General features: G+C 41.1%; 1 protein-coding gene across 7 annotated transcripts in view; it reads right to left on the reverse strand.

Annotated features, from left to right (window-relative positions):
• Positions 1-18,768, reverse strand: part of DLG2 (discs large MAGUK scaffold protein 2) — a gene marked incomplete at its 5' end in the record, with an annotated part of 887,937 nt that overhangs the window by 299,108 nt on the left and 570,061 nt on the right. For all 7 annotated transcript variants that reach the window (XM_080815305.1, XM_080815304.1, XM_080815303.1 and 4 more), the window contains one exon: positions 8,931-9,033. In XM_080815305.1, coding sequence (XP_080671431.1) covers positions 8,931-9,033 — 103 coding nt within the window. The remainder of the gene's footprint in view (positions 1-8,930; positions 9,034-18,768) is intronic.

Below are 18,768 nucleotides of genomic sequence, written 5' to 3' on the forward strand. Positions count from 1 at the left end.
GTAAATTGTTCATTATTTCCTAAAAGTGTTGTATAATTTAAATGTCCCTAAATGGTCTAAACAACAATTGTAAGGACCTATTTTATATTTTATATTTTAGCAAGAGGCTTTCATTGAGGTTGAACAAAAACCTTGTTGTTTAACCCTTAAACTGTCCCTGCTTCCCTTCCCCCAGGGGATTCACTTAAAAACAAGTCCCGGAAACCAGCTCCAGGTAACAAAGCCCAGATACAAAGGTGGGTCAGGCCAGGTGGAGACATCCGATCAGTAGGGGGTTGCATACTGTCTCCCTAGCTACCAAGGAGTATGGGCCCCCGCCCTTTGGGTGCCCTTTTGGCGCCAATCCTAATCAAGGTGTAATAGGCTGATTCAAATGTCTACTAGGGTAAATTATAATTCAATTGGTCACCTAACATCACTGTGGAGTTTCCTGTGTGTGTTACAATCTCACTGGCCACCTGTGCGTGGCCAGGCCCAACCGCATGGTCTTTGCCCTTAAAAGCTACACTGTGAAACAGAGAAGGGTCGCCCTCTCTTGTAAGAGGTGCGGCCCCAAACGTTCGGTTAGATTCTTGATGCTTGGTGCGAAATAAAGCTTTGCTTGACCTTCGCTTTGTATCAGTCTCGCTCCTTTAATCGCGGACCCGTTATTGGGACATAACATATGGGGGCTCGTCCGGGATCAAACGACGAGAACTGAGCCAGCATCAGAATTTCTGGGAAAAGCCTCGAGGTAAGATCTCACAGATTTTACTCTGTGGGATCCGCCGATCTCCAGGTGCTCTGTGAGATTGGTTGCTCTGTCTGGGTGGAGGTCCAGGTATAGCCCACCGGGGTGAAGCCGGACGCAGCCATGCTCCCTAGGGCTGGAGAGGATGCGGGGACGCCCCTTCCCTCCACTGGTAGATCACCAGGGGGTTCGAGTCCCCCTAGACAGTCAGGGGGCTCGAGTCCCCCTAGGCGGTCAGGGGCTTCGAGTCCCCCTAGGAGATCTCCTTAGGTTCTGAACAGCTGGGCCTGTGGTTGTCTTTGTCTTGTCTTTTTGTTGTCTGCTGTGCTGTTTGTTGTGTTTGAAGGAATGGGGCAAACAGAGAGTAAGGGAACTCTGACTCTTAATGGCTATAACTGGAGCCAACTGGGGTTAGTCTAACTAGAGACAGAGACTTTAAGGAATATTCCCAAGCAGCTGCCGAAACAACTTTGTTTCAGGGACATTCCTTGCCCTCTCTGGCCCGACATGGACTGCCTAGCCCCTCCCCTTGCTGGCGGGAAAGCATGGCATCTGCTCCTCTATTGGAGCTGGTGAGCCCTAGAACTGGGAACCCTTTCTCTGCCTTCTGGTGGCATTTTGTTCTGTTCTTAACTATCGGGAAACAAGAAGAGCACCCCCTGGACCTAACACCCCCCACTCCCGATCTTTCCACCCGGGTCTCAGATAAACATTCGAAGTGGAGTGGGCCCAGGTGGAACGTAAATCAGTATTTGAACTAAGTTTGTTGGGTTAATTAGGATAAACATGTCTTTTGAGTTATCAGTAGTAAACGTGAGACTTCAGAGTTTTTACTTACAGTCAAATAAGCTCATGTTAATTGTTAAAATCAGTGTTAAAATCTGTTAGCAAAGAAATAACTAAACTGATGGTTAATTGTCTGTCTCAAAGTTTTAGTGGGTAATTCTTAAGGTAGCTTTAAAGTCTTTGGTAACCTGAAACTTGAAATCAAATGGGATAAAATGCTAGAGCGCTGGTTGCTGGAACTAGGTTTGTGCTTTTGAAATCTGTTGGTAAACATGTTTTGTGCTTAACTGATAATTTTGCCATCTAAAGAATTCTGTTGTAACAGCTCACAATTGGTTTACATTTAATCTTCAGTACAGGTTAAGGTATTTCTAAGAATGCAAAATTCTGTTAAGTGTAATTAAGACTGGTGGAAATGAGAAAAGCAACTCTGTTTGTAAAAAGTAGGAGATATATAAAAGAGAAAATACCCGATGCCTCATCCTGTTTGATTAAGAAAGAAAAACAGGCCTGGAGCCACTGTCTGAGCTAGATCCATTCCTAAAGAATGGAAGGGGAGACCTGTTGGGGGGAGGTGTCCAACCTGTTTGAATCTGAAGAGTGCCTGACTGTGTGAATGTGTCTGTATGGCTCCCCAGCTTCGGCTTCGGAGTCTGAGTGGGCTGCACCCTGAGTCTCGTGGGGCGTCATATGGCATAACGGTCAACTACTCCACGGAGTAGCCTGGTCCCGGGTTTATACGGACAGACCTTAGCTAAGACGCTCCTAAGTTCCCGCGAGGGATGCGAGCAGGACAGCATCTAAAAGATCCCCCTCCCTTTGTCTGTGACATCATTCATGATGGGAGGGAAACCCAGAAAACTCATATCTTAAGACTGCATGCTTAAAAATAAAGAAAAAAGGAAAGACACTGGTATAGAAAAGCTGGTTTTCTCTCTGTTTAAAAGGGCAAAGTTTTCTTCGGTTAATTGAAATGTAAATGGTTTTCTCTTTGCCTGCCCAGAGTTGTAATTGAGATCTCTTTGACTCCTAAGGTTTTTTCCTTGATATGCTAAGTTACTGAGGGAGTACTGCTAAACCAATGATAAACCTTGGGTTGCATTTGGGTAAATGCTGTAATTATTCTAGAGGTTCTATACATTTCCTAAAATTTTAATGGTTTGATAAGGGTCATCAGTTGATATTTAACTATATCTGTTCTGAGTTTTTGTCACTTGTAGTTGTTTTAATTCTCTTGTAAGATGAATTCCAAAAGAAATTCATATGGGTAGGCTTTCAGGACAAATACAGGTCTTTGATATGTTAAAATCCTGGGAACTGAAATGGGTAAGAATTTACAGAAGTAAGGGCTGCATTCGGACTCAACCAGAATTAGTAACATGAGACTAGATGAACTGAAAGGTTGTAATGCTGTGTTTCTTAATGTTTTGTCTTGTTTTAAACATGACTGGTTCTGTAATGTTTGCTCCTCCAGACTAGGGAAACTCTTAAGTTACCTGTAACTTAAAGAGATGTAAAAGTACTCATTTGTAAAGGAATCAAGGCATTCAACTTTTCTCTCTATCTGAACCCTCTGAAACCAAAAAGTCTCAGTAAGTATTCTTTCTTCCTTGGCAATCAGTCATTTGCATAAGTTCAATAAGAATCTGTTCTCCTTGTAACAGGACAGCATTGGAAACTGGTTATTTTACCAAGGCTTTGACTGGAATGTCATATTTGAAAAGCCTCAGATATGACCAGACAGTTTAAAGGAACTAAGGTTGACTTCATGAAACTTGGAGCCGTAAAGCCCTTTGGAACTGCTGGCCTGATACCTTGCTTACAGAGTTCCCAGCAGACTTACCAGGTGAGTAAAGAATGTCACTCCCTGGCAGGGGCAGGACCTCAGGAAGAATTTGCCCAAGTCGACAGGTATTGCAGGCATGTCTGATGGCAAGTACGTGGCTTGACTTCTGGCCCAGAGAGGCTACTAAAAGTTCAACCTAGAGATTCCTTATAAGAAGTTCCAGCAAAGCAGATTCTAAAAGATCTATATGATCACTCACTGTTCTTGCTGAGCTTATGTAAATAATTAGGCCAAGTTTGTTAAAACTGGACTCGTTTTTTGAATGAATTGGTCCTGATTTGGATATCTCTGGAAATGGTTATTTTAGAGAGAAAAATTGTTTTAGTAACATGCCTTTATGGATGTCAAATTCTAGATTAGATTGTTATTAAATGTTTGTTTACCTAAGCTAGACAACTTAAGGTAAACTTCAGAGAAGTTGCAGGATAACTCGTGTAGACGATCTTGCTTTTGCCAGTAAGTTAGCCCCAGATATAAGGAGGAAACTTCAGAAAATTGAAGGATTTGAAAGGAAGAATCTGACTGAGTTAATGGGAATAGTAAAAATAGCCGCTGAGGACTATGGGTCATGCTTGCGGGGGACAAAAGCTCTCTTACAGACTCTGCAGGGAAAAGGGTATCGGGTGTCAGCAGTGAAAACACAGCTTTGTAAGAGCCATGCCACTTATTTAGACTTTGGTCTCCGTGAGAGAGTTCCTTGGGATGGTGCGCTACTGCAGGCTGTGGATACCGTGGTTTGTGGAGATTGCCTGGCCTCTCTACGAACTACGTAAGGGAGGACTCACTATGGTAGAGTGGACAGCTGAGGCAGAAGAAACATTTTGGGAATTACAAAAAGCCTTACTGAGTGCCCCAGCACTGGCCATCCCAGACGTTACCAAGCCCTTCTACTTGTATGTGGATGGAAAAGCAGGGGTGACTGAAGGAGTTTTGACTCAGACTCTGAGGCCTTGGCAAAGGCCAGTAACCTATCTTAGCAAGAAACCAGATCCAGTAGTGGCTGGGTTCCCCCTTGCCTCCGCATAATTGCTGCCACGGCCCTCCTGGTCAAGGATACAGGTATATTTACAGAAGTGGACTAAATTAGACTATAAAGGGGATTGGGCTAAGACTAGGGAGAAAATTAGTAAGCCGAATATATCAGGGCACTCATCTGGGGACGCGCAAGCTTAAGGAACTTATGGGCAAGCAGTTCCAGGTTTCTAAATTAGGGTGTATGGCTCAGGATGTGGTTGATAGATGTGCTCAATGTCAGGTGGTAAATGCAGGAGGAACTAGAATGGGAAGAGGGAAAAGAGAAAGAGGTAAAGAACCAGGAATTTATTGGGAAATAGATTTTACAGAGATGAAACCGGGAAAATAAGGGCACAAGTATATGTTAGTTTTTGTAGATAACCTTTTCAGGCTGGGTAAAGGCTTTTTCTGCCGAACATGAGATGGCAGGAGTGGTAGCCAAGAAGCTACTAGAGGTTTGGGTCACCTCTTGTCATCGGGTTAGACAAAAGCCCTGCATTTGTGAGTTCAGTCTCACAGGCATTGGCCAAACCCGTAGGCACTAATTGGAAACTACATTGTGCCTACTGGCCCCGGGGCCCCAGAGCTCGGGGCAAATAGAAAGAATGAATCGGACTCTTGAAGAGACCTTGACAAAGTTAATTCTGGAAACTGGCGGTAGATGGGTAGATCTCCTTCCCTTCGCCCTCCTCAGGGCGTGATGTACACCCTCCTTAAATAAGGTGACCCCATTTGAAATAATGTTCGGGACTCCCCCCCCCGCCCCCGATTACAAGAGGTCAGTCAGAAATGACTGACCAGTCTGTACTCCAGTCACTGCAGGCATTACAGTCTGTTTTAAAAAGAGCCCATGCAGGGATCCGGACTGCACACACTGGGACAGAGACCTGTGAAGCCTCATGCCTACCAACCCGGGGACTTGGTTTGGGTACGCCGCCACCAAGTGGGAAACCTGGAGCCTCACTGGAAGGGACCGTTTACTGTCATCCTGACCACCCCCACGGCAATAAAAGGAGAAGGCATCAGGGCCTGGATTCACGAGGGTCACATCAAACGAGCCGAGGACGAGAACGCCCCCCAGAGGTGGATGCCGCTGCCGATGGACCCCGCGATGGACCCCACCGATCGTGGACTAAAACTAAGACTCAAAAAACAATGAGCTCATTAAATTCATTGTTGCCCCTGTTAAGATATAGGCGGGAGGTATAAGCAATTGCAAAATAAAAAAAGGGGGGGATATAGAACTGGCTAAAAAGTCAAAGATTTGACTAGTCTCCAAAGAAAAGGGGGGAATGTAAGGACCTATTTTATAATTTTATATTTTAGCCTGAGGCTTTCATTGGGGTTGAACAAAAACCTTGTTGTTTAACCCTTAAACTGTCCCTGCTTCCCTTCCCCCAGGGGATTCACTTAAAAACAAGTCCCGGAAACCAGCTCCAGGTAACAAAGCCCAGATACAAAGGTGGGTCAGGCCAGGTGGAGACATCCGATCAGTAGGGGGTTGCATACTGTCTCCCTAGCTACCAAGGAGTATGGGCCCCCGCCCTTTGGGTACCCTTTTGGCGCCAATCCTAATCAAGGTGTAATAGGCTGATTCAAATGTTTACTAGGGTAAATTATAATTCAATTGGTCACCTAACATCACTGTGGAGTTTCCTGTGTGTGTTACAATCTCACTAACCACCTGTGCGTGGCCAGGCCCAACCGCATGGTCTTTGCCCTTAAAAGCTACACTGTGAAACAGAGAAGGGTTGCCCTCTCTTGTAAGGGTCGCCCTCTCTTGTAAGAGGTGCGGCCCCAAACGTTCGGTTAGATTCTTGATGCTTGGTGCGAAATAAAGCTTTGCTTGACCTTCGCTTTGTATCAGTCTCGCTCCTTTAATTGCGGACCCGTTATTGGGGCATAACACAATCCAATTAGTTTTCCATTTCAAACAATAGTTAAATTAAAGCTCAGTTACACATTAAACTTACAAAGGGGGAAAGAGGATTGCTTGATGTTACATTACCACATTTCCAACTGATTTAAAGATGTGACAAATGAGAATACAGTTAGACTTATTAAAATAGGAATTCTGTGAATCCTATCTGTACTTTGGCATTTTGAAATAAGCTTATTGTGGTTTTTTTTTTTAAGATTTTATTTATTTATTTAACAGAGATCACAAGTAGGCAGAGAGGCAGGCACAGAGAGAGAGGGTGAACCAGGCTCCCTGCTGAGCAGAGAACCCCATGTGGGGTTTGATTCCAGGACCCTGGGATCATGATGTGTGCCGAAGGCAGAGGCTTTAACCCACTGAGCCACTCAGGCACCCCACGCTTATTGTTTTTATTTACAAGTTTCTTCAGAAGCACTTAGAAAATCTATTTATGCTTTATAAGACATGCTTGCTTTGAATAGGCATCCTCACAAAGTACAGCAAAGTATCCAAATTAAGTACAGTGCTTAAAGGAAGCAAACGCAGTAAGGAAGCTTAAGATGAAGATTTATGTTGATAGAACTATGACATGCTTGTCCTTTACTGTAACCTTTAAAGTTTCAAAATCACTCTGTTCAAGGTCATTTGAATGGCTATCTTTACTATCAATGGCTTCTAATTGGTATAATTGGTGTTGGAGAGGAAACTCTTGAGAAATGGGAAGACAGCCTGGAATATTCATGCCATGTGCCAGGTTAAGGTAAAGGGCATACGGTTTGAGAGTGAACGAACACTGCTGTAAAGAAAATGGAAAAATTCCACAGGAAAGTTCTTATTCTATATGAAGTAGAATTTGCTCCTCAAATTATGCTAACCCAAATGGTTTTATTTTCTGTTTTACAATGGATCCTTCTGGAGCCAATTTATTCCTAGTAGAAGACATGTCTACTAATTTTGAAGAAGTAGAAAGACTTTCAAAACTGTCTGGGTAGAACGTTTTCTTCCGGTCCTGTCATCACCCATCTGTGACAATCACAAACCCCTTCTTCCCCAGCTCTCTGGCCATATCTGGGTGAGGCCATTAGGAGAAAGCATTTAGTACATGTTTTTTAATTGCAAATTCTAATTCTAAATTCAGGCAAAATAAATGTAACATTCCAAAAGACACATAGCAGAATGTTTTCTTTATATTCTTTATATTCACGGGAAATATGTGGTTGGCGGCCATTATGGTAAAATCTAAGACATCACAGGCGAGACACAAACCTCTGTCTTCCAAAGAAGAGACCAACTGACATTAAGAAAGAATCACTTTAAAAGGTCAAAGAAGCTCTTTATACCCCCACGCAAAAAGGCTCTTCCTTAACGGCATCTTGTACTTTCATGTTTATCTGTTTAATAGTCCTGTCTACTAGCCTTGCGGACCAAGGGTAATTAACTACATTTCTTGAAGACAGGAAACCACACCCCTCTGCTTTTTTGTAAAGTCTAGCCCACAGTGGGTGCTTAACTATATTTCATTAACAAAAGGAGTAATCTACATACAAATTTGCTGAAAAATCAACCACACAATAGATCACTTCTCGGTGGTCTCCCTGAGCCTCATTCTGATCATAGATACATGTTGAAACAAACCAAAGAGCAGGGTATGGCTAATGCAATTCAGGATATCTCATCAAGTTTCAGTCGGCTAATCCAATTGAAGACGCCTCACCAAGTTTCAGGGTTTACAGTAGCGTGTTACAAACAAGCAATACTATAGCAGAAAAAGCCAAAAACAAAACAAAACAAAACAAACCCACACCAGGGACAACCAAAAATCATGTTAGCGTTAGTAAGAGTTAATGTCACGAAGAGAGAACATGGTCTGCTGATCATGGTCTGTTTCCCTCTCCCCTTGCTTCTGAAGGGATTCAGGACCAACCACCCTCCCCCACTCAGTGTGCTACTTTGGCCTGTGGACCTGAAGGCAATCTAGACCCTCCAGGGTCAAGAGAAACTTTTGCCTCTCCCATAAATACATAAAAGAATCTCAGTTGGGGGTCTTTCCCAGAACAAGGGTTATTAGCAGAGGTAAATTTTATCGAGTGACCCATCTGTATGGCAGGGCAAATATCTAATTACCAAACATCTGTTCTTCTTAGGGCCCTGTGAAATGGACTCCTGTCCTCTGAAGTCCCAGACCCCTGCCCACGTCTTAGCTCAGGATGACATATATACCTTATTTTGCCTGTCTATGTGGATTCCCCATACATATGCTATTAAATCTGATCTTTTGCTTGTTAATCTGTCTCCTGTCAATTTGATTCTTAGTCCACTTTAATTCTTTTTACAATATTCATTGCTGACCAAAAGTGTGTACCAGATAAGAACAGGAATAATAAAATTGATGCTAGATTTTTGGGATTTTGTTTGTTTTGAATTCATATTTCAAACAGGACTTTTTCTGATGTTTTCTTTGGAAGGTTAAGAGTAACAAAGCCTCATGTTCTTTGGACATGGAGCACCCATTTTTCAGGATAAGTTTAAAAAAAAAGCCTTGTTGGTAGAGACTGGTTAATACAGGTGATCAGAAATGTGGGTATATAGTCACAAAGAAACATAGTGGAACTTGGTAAGTGTGGGTTCTCACTGACCTTCAGGTTGGTATTGTGCTATAATGGTCACCGTCTGTCCAGCCCCCTTCAGTGCAGCAGCAGCCTGCTCGTGAGATGCTCCACGGAGGTCAATGCCATTCACCTGGAGGAGGAAGCCAGAGAATTTTGGTATTTCATAAGGCAGATTATTCTGATAGAAGAAAAATGTTTCCCCACTGAGAAGCTGTCTAAGATTATGTCACCTGCCTCAAAACCCCTCCCGTCCTACCAAGGCATTTGAGTGTTACATAGCAAGTTTCAGGCTCTTGACAGCTTTTAGTTAGCAGAGACATGAAATTTCATCTTGTGGCGTTTATAGCATGTCTGACTGGGTTGAAACTTTGTCTATGCATGTCTACAAGAATTTTAGTGTGTGCATTTAATATGCCTCTGTGACTTTCCTAGATTTCTGGGGTGGATATGAGCCTTCAAAATTAGAGGAAAAACAGGATAATAAGGAGAGATACATGTAATGTACATAGACGAGTATGTGCTGACAGATTAATATATTCAGATGAGGTTCTGCGTAGACTGTATGAAATGGGGCTGGCTACCTGCCAAATCCCTCTTTTTGGTCAGATGCCTGGTCTTGTCATCCCAAGCTTGGTTAGACAGCCCTGAGCCTTGTTCCAAAATAAACTTGACTGCCCCATTTCTCATGTACAATTCCAGAATGAATTCTGACAAAATGAAATAAAGGATGGCTGGAGTTTATGTTGCTGTTGCTAACTCCCATTTTGGGGCCGATGCCAAAAGAGAAACAGAACATCTAAAAAACAAGCACAAAACTCTGCCGAGAGGGAAAAATCATTCTGAAGTCAAATTTAATGAGAAGCAAAAACTAAAATCTTTCTCAAATCAACTCAGTCTAAGTCAACATAATATAATTACTGAGTGCTTCCAACATCAGGGCTCTGTTTCTGCCCCAGGAGAGGGACTAGGGGAGGAAAACAAAGGTGAGCAAGAGAGGCCCCTAAGAAGCTTCTCTGCTTCGACTGAACATACAGTAAGTCCAGCTTTTCTAACCTACATAGAGCTAGTTTTTTGCAGTTGATGCCACAATTCTGTTTCCTTTTATTCATAGAGAAGTTGGCTACCATCCATGAAAAAAAAAATAAAAAAAAAAACCCTGACTAGTTGCATGTAAAATATAAAATCTTATTTTGCCTCTCATCTCTTTGACAATGACACTCGGTGGTGGATGGTGAGTTGCTTCTGTTTCCCTGTCGGGCCTGGGATGTCTGTAATCTTTAGTTCCATATCCTAGATCTCCCATAATAGCTTTGTGAAAGTCTCCTTGTCGACTTTTATAATTGTCCATGCCTCTTCCCTGCTTTCTCTTCTGGTGAGCTCCTTACTGAGAGCATGAATGACATGGTAACATGGAGAAGTCCAGTGAGCTGGGCGTGGCCTGTCTGTGCCGCTCACCAGCGTAGCAACCGTCCTTTCACCTCCTGAGACTCAACACTCTCCTGCCTTGGAGGGGAGCGATTGTGAGGAGTCTAAAACCCCTTTGAACTATAGAATTCTGGATTTTCTTGTGAGTAGATGACAATCATTTCAGGGACTGTCTAGGCACGGATGAGTCAGAGTATGACTCAGACAGCCGGAAGAGACAGGAAAAGTAATAAGATGTAGGCTCTTGCCTACAGGAAATTGAATGCACAAACTTCGTGGGCCAAATAACCTCTTGTCTCGTCAAATAATTAGAGTTAACTTCCTATTAAAAAATAATACATGATCGTGGTAAATGAATTCTAATGTTTCAGAAAGGTATCTAAGGAAAAGTAAAAAAATCCCTTCATCATCGTCTCTTAGTTTTTTGTATATACTTTCTAGAAATCTACTATCTGCATATGCACGCATACAACTTTCTCTATTTCTGCTTCCTTCTTTACATATTTTAATATATCATCACATTTTTAGTTAAGTGAGTAGGATCATATATATATATATATGTATGTACATACATATACACACACATATATATAATTCTATAACTAGTTTCTGTTTCGCTGTTCATTTAACAATATATCTTGGACAATCAGCTCATACCACTTTACCTTCTTAACAAGAGTCCAGTAATCCACCAGCATTTTTTTCAAAAGGATCCTCACCACTGTAAGTTCTAAGATTGTGTCCAGATTTTGGCTACTATGAGCAATTATGGAGGTATTTCTGAAGGGTAAATTCCCTGGAAAGATACTTTCTAAGTCAAAGGGAACAGGCATTATTTGTTTCTTTTAATTTCCCTTGCATGTTTTTAATATGATTATTTATTCACTAAGCAAACAGAAACTAACAAAGGAGAAAGCAAAAAGAAAAAGGCCAGGATCTCCTTGCTCAAATAATGTATTGATATAAAAAATAAAACTAACAAATGTACATAATGAACACACATGAAAATTAAAGCAATACGAAAGACGTAAAAATAAAATGGTCCCCCTAACTCTTATTATTCTAAGAGTTCTTTTTATATACTACCAATTATTTTTGTTACAAATATAAGCAGGTTTATCAAGTCATAATTTTAAAATTGTACACAAATAAGGTATTTTACACATAGTTTTATACCTTTATTTTTTCCACTTACTAATAGATCTTAAGGAATTTTCCTTTTTTTTTTTTTTAAGAATTTATTTATTTATTTGACAGAGAGAGATCACAAGTAGGCAGAGAGGCAGGCAGCGAGAGAGGAGGAAGCAGGCTCCCTGCTGAGCAGAGAGCCCAATGTGGGGCTCCATCCCAGGACCCTGAGATCATGACTTAAGCCGAAGGCAGAGGCTTAGCCCACTGAGCCACCCAGGTGCCCCCCCAACCTTTTTTTTTTTTTAAAGATTTTATTTATTCATTTGTCAGAGAGAGAGAGAGAGAGAGAGAGAGAGCACAAGCAGTCAGAGGGAGAAGCAGGCTCTCTGCCCAGCAGGGAGCCTCATGCAGGACTCGATCCCAGAATCCTGGGATCATGACCTGGGCTGAAGGCAGACGCTTAACCCACTGAGCCACCCAGGCGCCCCGAAAGAATTTTCTTCACTCATATATTCCTATACGTTGTCCTATCCCTTTTGATATCTGTGAAGTGTTCTCTATGATTCAATAGAAATTTATTTTATCAGTACAGGGTTGATGGACCCTTAGGTTGTTCTAGTATTCTGCTATGATAAACTATGCTACAGTAAATACCATGTAACAAGTTGTTGGATAAAGGGTATGAGTGTTAAACTGTGATGCTATTGCCAAGTTGTCTCCAAAAATTTATACTCCCACAAATAAAATATGACTGCCTTTCCTCACAGTCTTACAGAATTTGCATATACTCCAAATTCTTACATTTGCCATTGTGATAGATAGACAATATTATTTTTGAATTTTGCCTCTCTATAATTATGAAGTTAAACATCTTTTTAATGTTTGCTGATTATTTATGTTTCTTTTTGCATAAAATGGAAGTTTGCTTTTTTCACCTATTTTCTATTTGTATAGTTTGTTCTTTTATTTTTAAAGATTTATTTATTTATGAGATTTATTTATTTTAATTTTTAATATTTATATTTATTTTATTTATATATATTTATATATATTATATATTATTTATAAATAAATTTACATTTATTTTATTTTATTTTTTAAAGATTTTTTATTTATGAGAGAGAGAAAGAAAGAGAGAGAAAGTGTGTGGGGAGGAGGGGCAGAGGGACAGGGAGAGAGAGTTCCATACCGACTTCACGTGGAGCGCGAAGCCCAATGTCGGATCCCATGACTGTGAGATCATGACTTGAGGGGACTGCTATGAAGAAATAAATGCTTTAAAAACTTGTTCATCCAGCACTTATACATTAGAACATGAAAATCATTCCCATAGGAGAAGGGACCTGCCCAGAGTCATACCAGAGTTAGCATAGGGTTGGATCAGCCCCAGGCTTCCTTGTCTAACTCAGGCTTCTTCCCACTGTAGTAGATGTATCCTACTGTGGGTGTGTGGTCATTTCCCACTGGGCCAGTAATAACCAAATCTGGCTGTTATTCTGAACAATACCACATTGCCCAGATACCCCTTGATTTTCCTCCAGATTTTAGCAAACATGTCCTCCTCCAGTCACATTTTTCAAGGTCACTTTGACTCTTATTTCCCTCCCTGAGGTTTTCAGTTTTTATCAGTAATCTTTGCTCAAATAACATTTTTAGATGCAGTTAAAAACAGTTTATATCATTGATATGACATTTTATTATTTAAAATAATTTTTTAAAAGATGTATTTATTTATTTGAGAGTGAGCATGAGTGGAGGGAGGGGCAGAGGGAGAGGGAGAGGGAGACTCTCACGCAGAGTCCCTGCTGAGCACAGAGCCTGATGGGGGGCCTAATCCCATGATTCTGAGATCATGACCTGAGCAGAAATCAAGAGTCGAATGCCTAACTGACTGAAGCACCCAGACACCCAGGGAGGGAGAGAGAGTCTTAAGCAGGCTCCATGCTGAGCATGGGGCCTGATGTGGGGCTCAGTTCCATGACCCTGAGATCACAACCTGAGCCAAAACCAAAAGGACACTTAATCGACTGTGCCACCCAGGTGCCCTTGATGACATTTTAAAATACCAAGTGTGACAGAGCCTCAAGTATTTGTTATTTCTATTTTTCTACTTCAGCTTGAATTTTCTCTTCTTTAAGCATGAACTGGGATATTGGAGGTCACCGTTCTTGAGTTTGATAATTATAACCCATTGTCATTCATTGAGCCTCATGCATGTTCATACTTATTATACATATTATTTATTAGAAAACTATTATACTTCTATATTTATTATATTATTATACTTTGATATTTATACATTATCTTATAATCCTTAGGAGGCTGGGATTATTTTTCTGATTTTACACATAAGAAAATTGAGCTCAGAGAGAATCACTAACCTACTCAAGGTTAAACAGTTGGAAGAGGTTAAGGATTTAGAACAGTCTAATTAAAACTCCTGAGCTCTTAATTCCAATGCCTACTACTCTCCCTTGAATTGAATTGAATTGAATATTCTATTCAATTCTGAGGGTCTATGCTTACAAGACTCCAGTTTGGAAGCTTGCCTCTCAAGGACCCTGAGACCAACACAACACAGTTGGGTGTGGCTCCCTGGTCCCCTCTACCACGGCCCCAAGCAACCTGGTTTAAACATCATGACCCAGTTTATAATGATTAGATCATGCCAGGCTGAAGCAAAAGGCTTTGGGCAGACTAGAAAAAATTCCATCTAGTGCTGTTTATGTAAACAACTGTCCCTGGATCATAGAAAAAAAAATTCTATTTGTTAGGACATCCTTTTCACAACCATGTTGGTAATCAATAGAAATTTTAGCACTTCTCCTTGATTCAAGTAGTTGTAAGTTTTATTCAGATGCTAATGTGAAGGGAATAGTGTGCCATGTCCAGAGTCAACCCTTTCTCTGTTTATTTTCAAAAGATGAATATTATGTTGGCTACTTCAACCATGAGGGTCCCTAGCTTGGGGCCCCAGGGGTTATCTGAGTAAATAACTCAATGTTTTCCAGAAATATTTATCTATTTCTTAGTACTATAGAAAGGATGATATCAAGGGGCACCTGCGTGGCTCAGTCAGTTAAGTGTCTGCCTTTGGCTCAGGTCGTAATCCCATGGTCCTGGGATCAAGCCCCACATCGGGTTCCCTGCTCGGCAGAGAGTCTGCTTTTCCCTCTCCCACTCCCCCTGCTTGTGTTCCCTCTCTCCCTGTGTCTCTCTCTGTCAAATAAATAAATAAATTTTTTAAAAAGGATGATATCAAAATCAGAGAATCTCCAGAAATGGGGAGAGCCCATTTGTATGTATGTCTGCCTTTAAACTGACTCATCCACATTACATACTCTTATATCCTTGTCTCCCATAATGTTGACCTTTTTATTTCTCTAATTTAGGCATTTCTGCATCTTAGCACATGCTAGTCTCCCTATCTAGAACCTAATTTTTCATCCCTTCCTCCCCTAGAAAATTTCTCCCAGTCAAGGATTCAGTCTGAATGGACTATGGAATATGCTTACTTGTGAACTCCTGAAGGCAAGAACTCATCTTACTGGAACTTGTGTCTCTAGCATAGCACCTGGCAAATAGTAGGTACATAATAACTAGAGAGGTGAGTGAATAAGTGGGTGGGTGGAAAATATATTCACATTACATTATTCCAGGCAAATGGTCATCTATGCTTGACATGACACTGGCTTTATTCTGATGAACTCACTGTCTTCAGAGAAATCCACTGCACTTGGTGTCAGCTTTCATGATAAAAAAAAAAAGTTCTTTGTGTTGAATCTAAATCATCTTCTTAGTACTTTCTACCTCTTGGTTCTACCTTCTCCTCCCAAGGGTTCATAGAACATTTCTTCTTTTTATTTCTTCTTTTATATGATTCTCTTTCTAACATTTCAAGACAGTTTCCTCATTTCTAGGTTAAATGGCCTCACTCCTTTCCTCATTTCTCCATATCACTCTTACCAAATGACCACTTGTCTCTGTTTACATACTTTTAGTGACAGGAAATTCTTTCCTTCCCTAGTCTGTCCATTCCATTTTGGGATGGCTCTAATGAGTATTATTTCTAGAATCTTGATATTATTTAATACCTGATGAGAGACTCAGCTGAATGCATGTGAGGTGAAGTATGGCATCTGGGATCCTTACGAAAGGCTATTATCCTCAAATGTGTACCCATCTATAGCTAAACATGGAACTGACATAAATTTGGTTTTTAAAAACTATCCATTTTAGTTATTTCCTCTTCCAAGTTAAGAGAGGAAGTAAACTTGGAGGAAGTGAGATCAGAAACAAGATATGAATGAGTTATCCAGGTCAGGATGGGTGGGAATGCCCGTGGAGGGCTGTGGCCCAGAAGTAGCAAGAGTATTCCAAACAGAGAGGGGAGGGACATGTGAAGGTCTCGAGGTAGGACAGGACTTGATACACCTGAAGAAAAGAAAGTAGGTGTTGGCAAATGGCGGGGGGGGGGGAAGGAGAGTAGGAAGAAGGTGAGAGATGATGAGGGAGAAATGAAGGTGATGACTTGGTGATGATGGTAGTGGCGGAGGTGACGGCTGACATGCACAGAGCACTTACTCTGTGGCAGGCAATGTTCTAAGCATCGCCTGCTATCAGTTCCCTCAACCCTCATAATAGTTCAATGAAGAACACATAATAACACCCATTTTACAGAGGAGGAAGTTGAGGCACAGTCATTAAATAGATTGCCCAAGGGTCCACTAGTAATAAATGGCAAAACCAGGACTTAAGCTCAGGCAATAAGAGTCTCTCTTTGTTTTGCTTGTGCTTCATGATTGTTCTTATCTTTGAAATGGTTAATAAAGCTTGATAGTGAGTCGAATTCCTAATCACTCCTAACTATGACATATTAATGCTTTTCAAAGATCTGGCAGTGCAGGGCATGACAAGTCACATTAACAAATTTGGGAGTTTATTTTGATGCAATAGGAAACCATTCTCAGCTGAGAACAGAGACATATTATGTTACCATCACTCCTGTACCCTAGGAGTGCTTCTAGCTAGAGAAAATGCAGGTGGCAGGTACAGTTGCCAGCCCTGGTAAGAGCCTCTGGTGATGAATGGATCCCTCTGGAAATGCTTCTCAGAGCACAGCACCACTCTTTGTCGCTGCTTTGGTTTTCCATCCCAGCTCGGGTCATTTGCCTGCTATAAAAACTGTCTTGGAAAGAACACTGGTTTAGAGTTGGAGCACCAGGATTCTAATCTTGGTCCAGCCATATCTTAACTCCAGAACCTTGGGTAAGTTACCTAACCCCTTTGAGCTTCAGTTTCTCCATTTGTAACAAAGATAATGCTTATTTTGCCAGCTTGTTGTCAGGTTGATCAGAGACAACACAAATAAAGCATCTGACACTTCACACACTGAGCAGGTCATCATTGGTTGCTATTCCTATTAGAGCGTACCTATCACCTATGAATCCGGATTTTAAAATGGCTTTTATTGGCAATAATAAAATCAAAGAACAGACTTAGTGTAAGATTGTCTTGGAATTTGAGTAGTTAAAAAATACAAATTTAACTGGATTATTATGAAAAAATGCAAAGGGGTGACCTGGTGGGAAAGGGGGAGATAATTGGCACAAGATTTCAATTAAAACTAGTCTGTACAGAACACAGGGGACCATTTCAAGCACATTATTTCATAGTTGGGGGCCTAGTTGGTATGTGGCAGGGAGCAGCAGGGAAGAAACTGGGGCAGAATCCAAACTATTTCTACTTTATTCAGAGAGACTGGGGATAATAAGATGAGCAGATGTATTACCAGTGAATTAAATGAATGTAGAAGGGTCCAGCTTTTCTCAAGAGGGAAGAAATCTATTTTCATTTTCCTAAAGTGATGTGATGTAGTAAGGTGGAAATCTGCTAACTCTGCCACTAACTTACTCAGGCCAGCCACTGAGCTGCTGTGGGAGGTGGAATGTTCTAGGCCCCATTATCTCTAGGGTCCTCTGTAATTCAAAATTTGATGATTTCCCTGGCTTAAAAATAACATCTCAAAAGTGTTTTAGAATCAGTAGTAAACTGTTTTCCCACCTCATATTTCTTACCGAATAAGGTGGGAAATAATTATAATAAAAGCTTCCCATGTATTAACTGATCCCTATCACATACTGGTGAGTGAAGCAAGGAAACTATAAATAACCCATTTAATCCTGAACTGTGAGCAGGCTGGAATGGCTCACACAGATCATGGAGAGAGAGAAAAAACATCATGCCAACAGAAGTGGACCTTGAATGCCAGGTTAAAAAGTTTAACCTGTTAAACTTTTTAAAGTTAAAAAGTTTTGTCATGGGGCACCTAGGTGGCTCAGTGGGTTAAGCCTCTGCCACATTGGGCTCTCTGCTCAGCAGGGAGCCTGCTTCCCATCCTCTCTCTCTGCCTGCCTCTCTACCTAATTGTGATCCCCATCTGTCAAATAAATAAATAAATAAATCTAAAAAAAAAAGTTTTGTCAGTAAGTGGTGGTGGTTGCAGGGGGGTGTGTTACAGCGGCATTTAACACAATTTGCCTAGTGTTTGGGTTAGGATAACAAAGGCAAGAGTGAAAAGTTGGGGGTGAAGAACTAAGCAATGAAAAATAGAATAACCAGATGGGAGACTGTTGTAATATTACAAATGGTTGATGATAGGGGAAAGCCTGAATCAGAAAACTGAGAATGGAACCATGGGAAATGGGGCATAGACTTGAGAGAGAAAACAGAGGTAGGTACTAGATAGCTATTCTCAAATACTTCTGGGGACTAAATAGGGTTTAAATAATATTTATAATAACATTGAATGTTTGGAAATGGGAACTGACAAAGGTAATCAGGGAAATGATGCTACCATTAGAATGCAAACACAGGGTAGAAAGTGGGTTTGGACAAGAGGATAATAATGTATTTTGTTTTGGACATGTTGTATCTCTTGGAGCTTAGGGAAAGCTTAGAGAAAACTTAGAGAAAGAGTCAATGTTAAAAATCAAGTTAGTCTTGGAATTCCTAAGGTCAGTACCCTGATCTGACTAGCCCCAGATGTAGAAGAGTCTTGCTGTACAAAGGTTAGATTCGTTCACAACAGTGCCTGCTACATAGTAAGGACATATAATATTAGCTATTATGAAGCCCTACCCTGACATATACAAAGATGATGACCTGGGCTAGTATAAAATTATCTCAATAAAGACTCAGCAGGGCATGGAGAAGTACTAGGGTTAGAAGTACTGAAAGAGGCAGCATGGCACTCTGGAAAGTATGGTCCTAGGAGTGAGGGGTCCTGAGTTTCAGATCCATCCTGCTG

The sequence above is a fragment of the Martes martes genome, assembly GCF_963455335.1.
Source record: "Martes martes genome assembly, chromosome: 10".
In the NCBI taxonomy this organism is placed as follows: Eukaryota; Metazoa; Chordata; class Mammalia; order Carnivora; family Mustelidae; genus Martes; species Martes martes.